Source organism: Emiliania huxleyi, assembly GCF_000372725.1.
Source record: "Emiliania huxleyi CCMP1516 unplaced genomic scaffold EMIHUscaffold_65, whole genome shotgun sequence".
NCBI classification, from domain to species: Eukaryota; Haptophyta; order Isochrysidales; family Noelaerhabdaceae; genus Emiliania; species Emiliania huxleyi.
In genome coordinates, this window is record NW_005197128.1 from 565680 (window position 1) to 571825 (window position 6146).

Consider the following 6146-nt stretch of genomic DNA (forward strand, 5'->3'; position numbering starts at 1 on the left):
CGTCATCAGGCCCTCTTTGATCCCGTACTTCTCGTGGTGGATCTTGGCGAGCGGCGCGAGGCAGTTGGTCGTGCACGAGGCGTTGGACAGAATGTTGATTTCCTTCTTGTACGACTTGTGGTTGACGCCCATGACAAACATCGGCGCGTCCGCCGACGGCGCCGAGATGATCACCTTCTTGGCGCCGCCCGTCAGGTGCGCCGACGCCTTATCGATCACGGTGAAGATGCCGGTCGACTCGCAGACGATGTCGGCGCCCGCCGCGCCCCACGGCACCTCCGCGGGGTTTTTGACGGCGTAAAACTTGATTGTTGCTTTGCCGGCGATCAGCGTCGAAGAGGCCTCGTCATAGGAGACGTCCTCAGAGAAGATGCCGTGCGTCGAGTCGTACTTGAAGAGGTACGCCGCCTGCGCGCGGGGCGTGCGCGGCGTGACTTCCTGCCCTGGCAGGCGGGCGCGGCGCGGCGCGGCGCGGCACTCTGCGGGAGGCGCGCACGTATTTGACGTCGCAAAACGGGTCGTTCACCGCGACCACTTCGGCGCCATCCTTCAAGACCGCGGCGCGGCAGACGAGGCGGCCGATGCGGCCAAAGCCGGAGATGCCCATCTTCACCATGGCTGCTGTGGGTGTTTGTGGTTGTCGGAGGCCTGCGGGGGCGCGGGGCGCGGGGCGTGGGCGCTGGGCGCGCAGGCGCGGCGCGCGCGGCGCAGGAAGGCCGAGGCGCGCAGGGCTAGCCTAGCGACGGGACACAGCGTACTACCGAGAGCGAATCGCAAGTCGGCGGTCTTCGCCGAAGAAGACGCGCTGCGAGGGGGTGGACGGCCACACCTTGATGGCACCTGCACCCTCCACCCGGTCGGGCAGGGGCACACACTCTCACCTCTCTAGCCCAGGGTGTTGTCACTGGTTCGAAACCCCACCTTAGCGTTCACCTGCTATATCCGCCGGTCAGACTACCCAAAAACTGACACACAAAAAAAAAACTGGATGCATCGGTCTCCGCACGACCCACACGAGCCGAGAGAGAAAGTCCGAGAGAGAGAGAGGCGAGCACGGAGCAGGCGGCCACCCAGGCGAGATCGCACGGCAAGCTCACTTTTGCAGGTCGTGAATGCAGTGTGTTTTGCGACGCGAGTGTGTATCATTCACCAATGTACGGCTTGTCATGGGGGCCACCGTTGCTATCCACGGTGTATCATTCACCATTATGCCACCGTTGCTATCCGGATAGCAACGGTGGCATAGTCCATAGAGGGATAGCAACAGCAGCCAAAAGGACGTCCGGTCCGCCGGCCACGCGCGCGCGAACACAGCGCAAAAATGTGTTCATTCAGTTGAGCCAATGGTTTGTAAGGCTGATACCCCTTTGCCCTTTCCGTTCGCGTCCGGTAGTGCGCCGATCATATTTCATGTTGGGACTGGTGAAAGCCTGCTGCCAGCTCAGCGTATCCCTCTTGATCCTCCTCCTCCAACTTTGCAGCTTCCCTCTTTGCATCGGCGACTGGGTTTGGTTGCGAGAGTGACCGGCACGCAAAACTGGTGTAGAAGCACCAGCGGCCGTCGAGGGCGAATCCGGGCAGGTCTGGCCTGAAGCGCTGCGGTGAGAGACCGAGTAGGTCTTGCATCGTCGGATCAAAATTCTCCAATGTCGAGAAGATGATCTTTGCGCCGCGCGCTGCGAGAAGCTTGATTGTCGCCGCGTAGCACTCGAGCGTGCGGTTGTTGATGGCCGGTGGGTCAGCGACGATGAAGTCGAACTGGCCGTGGAGCTGCTCTGCTATCTCGGTGGGCCGATAGCAGTCGTAGAAGACGAATCCGGGATCCGACTCCCATCTCCGATCAAACTCAAAGTTGACAAGCCCGAACGTGTCTCTCCAGCGCGCGGCCTCGTCGTGAAAGTAGAGCGAGGGGCAGGACAGGCACGCAACTTTGGCTGGTGCGGCCTCGATGATCGCGGCTTTCAGTGCGTTGAGCGTATAGTCAGAGTACCAGACCTGGATGAGGCCTGGCGTGTAAACATCGAGCCCGCCGGCGCGGACTGGACTTTCGCTCGAGGTCGACGTCATCTTCCCCTTCGATGCGATCTGGATTCGACCTTTTTAGGAAGGTATGGTGGCACCGCGCCAAAAGGGGATGCGGCCTGCTCGACGGGTGGGGGGGTATGGTCAACCGGAGCCGCCGTACCGCCCACACGCCGCGGCGGCGACGATGCCGACGCACGAGCGCCGCTTCAATACTGTCGCGGGCCTTCTCGCCGCGACGCCGGCACACAAGGCCCTGGCGGCCTTTGCGGCCACGCTCTGAGGGGTGAGCACGATTGCCGGTGGGTCACCTCGCGCAGACTGCATCGCGCGAACCCGTGCCGCACGACCGGACGGGGCACACACTCTCACCTCTCTAGACACGCCGGGTGCCATATCTCGATTCGGCTTAGCCCCCCACCACGCGCACGCACGGCTAAGCGCCAGACATCGCGGCTCAGGGAGTGAGTGAGCCCAGAGTGAGCCACAGAGAGCCAGACAGCGGTTCCAGACGGTCCCCTCTTTTCGTGCCGGTGGTGATTGGGAACGCCTGTGGTGGGCCTGGGGTGCGGGCGCGGGCCCCAGCAATCGCTCCCGTCACCCCGCCCCGCCCCCTCCCAGGTCGCGTCGTGGCTGAAACGTCCAAAGCTCGTCAGTTACAGCTTGCGGCCTCCTCTGAACCGGCCGGTGCGGGCTCGACCGCCCCGCTCCCCTGCCGAGTTCGCGCGCGCGTGCACCCCTGCGCGCGCGCGCGCCGGCACACACCCGGGATGGAGCCATCCACCAGCGCCGGCCCCGACCCGCCGGGCGTCGCGCCGAGGGGCGGCGCTCCCGCGTGCGTGGCCAGACACTGCCTGCGTCAGCGCGGCTCCCTCTCTGTCAGACAGTGCAGCGCGGCCAGGGGCCCCCGCGGCGGGCGGGCTTATTCGATCCCGCCCGCCCTGCGGCAACGGGCGATCCACAGCAAATTCTCCGCCGTGCAGGTACAATGAAGCTCGCCTGCGCCGCAGCCGCCCTATCTGTCGCCTATGGCATCGAAACAGAGCTCACCATCAAGTCCTTCAGCAACACCGACTGCACCGGCACGGAGCTGGCTTCGCAAGAGGGCGTCTTCATCCCGTACTCGATCGGCACGGGGGCGGTGCGGCGCTGCCCTCCTCACACCCCGCCCGTGCCTCCCTCGCGTCTTGGCTCAACCGCCCGCCCGATTCCCAAACAGGTCGGATGCGACGAGTCATCGCTCGCTCCAGTGTGGCACGACGCGTCAAACCCATCGAACCCGTCGCCGTATGACTCCTGCCAGCTGGGCATCCAGTACACCTGCGTCCGCGTCGAGAACCCGTGCTTTGACCGCGCAACTGCGCACGCGTGCCGCATCCTGCAGGCGAGGCCATTGACCAGGGCGTGCAGGGGTGGGACAGATACGTCATTCCACCACGCCATCCAGCCATGGCGGTGTTCGACGTGATTGTCGTGGCGTGTGCGCTCTACAACACTATTGCAATGCCCCTACTAGTCAGCTTTTTTGCTGGCCGCCGACAGTCTAGCACGGCTCTACGGTCCATCTCGTATTTAACGGATGCTGTCTTTGTCGCCGATATCCTGCTGCAGTTTTTTCACGGCTTCGTCAAGGACGGCTACCCGGTGCTCGAGCTGCGGGCCGTGGCGCAACGATATGCTACCACCTGGTTTCCGGTCGACGTGGTATCCACCCTTCCCGTGGCTTCTATCCATGTCGACGATTCGACTATGCAGCGCGCAGTGTTGACGCGGCTTCCCGTGCTGGTCAAGCTCCTGCGCACTGTCCGGCTGCGCAGGGTCACCTCGACCTGGCGCGGCCTCTCAGGCGGCAACGTGCTCAGAGTTCTGGCCGTGCTCATAACCTGGATCATTGTCTCCCACTGGATAGCTTGCGTGTGGTTTTGCATCGGTTGGCTGAGCTGCCTGTTCAATCCTAGTCACGACAGCTGGCTCACGTACTACTGGCCCGTGATGCGTACCCAGTGCGAGGGCGGCGGCCTCTCACAGCCCGAGGAGCTGGCCCAGTTTGTCCCCACGAGCACAATGTGCCTGCCGTAGGCGGACTCTGCCATGAATACGAGCAAGTAGACTGTGAACAGATCGGGTGCCGGTAGGTACGTTCGATCGCTCTACTTTGCGCTGAGTACGACGAGCTCGATGGGCTACGGCAACGGGCCGGCAGCGGTGCAAGATGTCGAGTATGTCTTCGCCGTGTGCGTGCAGCTCTTCGGCGCTTGCATCTCTGCGGTCATCTTCTCAAACATCTCAAGCGTAATCAACAAGGGCGATGCCGCAAGCATGCGCTTCTTCGAACTCACTGACCGAGTCAACGAATTCATCCGCTTCCACCACCTCCCCACCGCGCTGAAGGGGAGGCTGCGTGCGTACACGGAGATGCAGTTCTCCCTACACCGAGGCATTGACGCTGGTGGGGTGGTTACTTCGTTTCCCACGCACCTTCAAGACGACATCTACTACCACCTTCACGAGCGTCTCCTTCGTCAAGTGCCAATGTTCAACGCCGTCGAAGACGTGGGGTTCATCAGATCGCTCTCGAGGCGGCTGAAGCCACAGGTCCTCCTCGCGGGCGACTTCGCCTTCCAACGTCAAGAGGTGGGAGACCGCATGTTCTTTATCCAGAAGGGCCACGTTCAAATCTGCAACGATGACCAGAGCGTTACCTACGCCACGCTTGGTCGCGGCGGCTACTTCGGCGAGTTGGCGATGCTTACTGCGACGCGGCGTATAGCCGGGGCGAGGGCGCTGGACAACTGCATCCTGTACGTACTCACCGAGGAGGCGTTTGAGGAGGTCATGCGATACTACCCGAACCACTACGATACCATCCTCGAGCAAAGCCTCGCCGCGCTGGAGGCCACGCTGCGCTCAAACGAGGCCACGCTCGAGACCCGCATGATAAAGGCACGGCTAAAGTCTGCGCTCGTCCGAGTCATGACCGAGCGCACACAAGTCAGGCGCGGTGACAAAGGCCTCGGCGCGAACAAACGCGATGGCGCGAACGGCTTCGTCGAGACTGTGGATGCAGCAAGACGCTCCGTTCTTCCGGGGGGGCTGCACGTGGGAAGGAGGTACTCGCGTCGCGCGAGCAGCTGCGGCGCGAGCGCAAGCGGTGGCGCCGACCGTCGTCAGAGTGCGATGCCGTGGCAGGCGACACTCGGTTGCGCCGGAGGCGGGGCTCAATATGTGGCGGAGTCAGCTACGACTCGATGGAGGGGCTTGCGGAGCGTCGTCAAGATGGCGACACCTGCCGTTCCCGCGGCACGACCCGCGGCCATGCTGCAGGTGATCCGAGATGCTCAAGACGCCCGATCGCTGCGGATGAAGAGCCGCGTGCAGCTGATGCAGGAGATCGAGGCCAGCAAGGAGAGCCTCTCGCGTGTGGCCGGTGCGCGACAGCTGCTCGAGAGCGCAGCAGCCGATGGTGTGTCGATCGCTACCGTCGCACGTTCCCCTGCTGGAGAGCTACTACAAACAGGTGCCACATCGCAATCTATGGAAGCCAAGGTGACCGGCTTGATCGAGGCGGTCCAGCACTTAACTCAGCGGCTCGAACAGCATCTCTCCGTAGAACCCCGAGAGAGATTCGAGAGGGTGGGGCTGGGGGCAACTCAGGACACGACACTCGACAGGGAGGGGCGACCCCTAGTCTAGCGAGAATTTTCGGTGTATCGTGAATGATCGCCTAATATCGCCTAATGCCTGATATCGCCTAATATCGCCTAATATTGCGCAATATCGCGCAATATATCGCGCAATATATCGCGCAATATATCGCGCACCCAGCACCCTCGCGCACGCGCGCACCCTCGCGCACCCCTCGCGCACCCTCGGCCCTCGCCCCGGCGGCGGACCGCGGCCGCGGATTTCTTTGTTTTCGGCGGAGACCATCAAAAGCTGGCGGCGCAGCCGGCGCGCCTGCGGCGCGCCGTGGTTCCTAATTTTCGCGGAAACGGCCAGTGTGGTTTCTCGATCATACGTGACGCAATCGGTTTCTTTCATCTTTACACGAGGCCATGGAGGGGGAGAGGAAGAGCAAGGGCGAGAGGGGGCAGGGGAGACGGGTCGCTGGCATACTAGGGGGG

At 62.9% G+C, this 6146-nt stretch overlaps 4 protein-coding genes across 5 annotated transcripts in view; 1 reads left to right on the forward strand and 3 right to left on the reverse strand.

Annotated features, from left to right (window-relative positions):
* EMIHUDRAFT_437834 overlaps positions 1–760 on the reverse strand; it is a gene marked incomplete at its 3' end in the record, with an annotated part of 1555 nt that extends 795 nt beyond the window's left edge. Inside the window, exons 1-4 of one of the 2 annotated variants that reach the window (XM_005763102.1) lie at positions 737–745; positions 497–648; positions 77–408; positions 6–27 (exon numbers count right to left, since the gene is read on the reverse strand). In XM_005763102.1, the coding sequence (XP_005763159.1) occupies positions 6–27; positions 77–408; positions 497–616 (474 nt within the window). In that variant the 5' untranslated portion in view covers positions 617–648; positions 737–745. Of the gene's footprint in view, positions 409–496; positions 649–736 lie in introns of both variants that reach the window. The other variant, XM_005763101.1, reaches the window with a different exon arrangement.
* A 641-nt stretch (positions 761–1401) lies between these two features.
* On the reverse strand, positions 1402–2067 carry EMIHUDRAFT_215539 (hypothetical protein; the record flags this gene model as incomplete). Its single annotated transcript, XM_005763103.1, has 1 exon — positions 1402–2067. The coding sequence occupies one exon, from the start codon at positions 2065–2067 to the stop codon at positions 1402–1404; it is 666 nt and encodes a 221-aa protein (XP_005763160.1).
* A 943-nt stretch (positions 2068–3010) lies between these two features.
* On the forward strand, positions 3011–5710 carry CKC1 (cyclic nucleotide binding K+ channel; the record flags this gene model as incomplete). The annotated part of the gene is made up of 7 exons (XM_005763119.1): positions 3011–3163; positions 3242–3352; positions 3424–4088; positions 4158–5079; positions 5154–5221; positions 5391–5509; positions 5694–5710. The coding sequence occupies 7 exons, from the start codon at positions 3011–3013 to the stop codon at positions 5708–5710; spliced, it is 2055 nt and encodes a 684-aa protein (XP_005763176.1).
* Positions 5711–5756: 46 nt separating this feature from the next.
* EMIHUDRAFT_215542 (hypothetical protein) overlaps positions 5757–6146 on the reverse strand; it is a gene marked incomplete at both ends in the record, with an annotated part of 2368 nt that continues 1978 nt past the window's right edge. Inside the window, 2 exons of the mRNA XM_005763104.1 lie at positions 5757–5773; positions 5844–5897. Coding sequence (XP_005763161.1) covers positions 5757–5773; positions 5844–5897 — 71 coding nt within the window. The remainder of the gene's footprint in view (positions 5774–5843; positions 5898–6146) is intronic.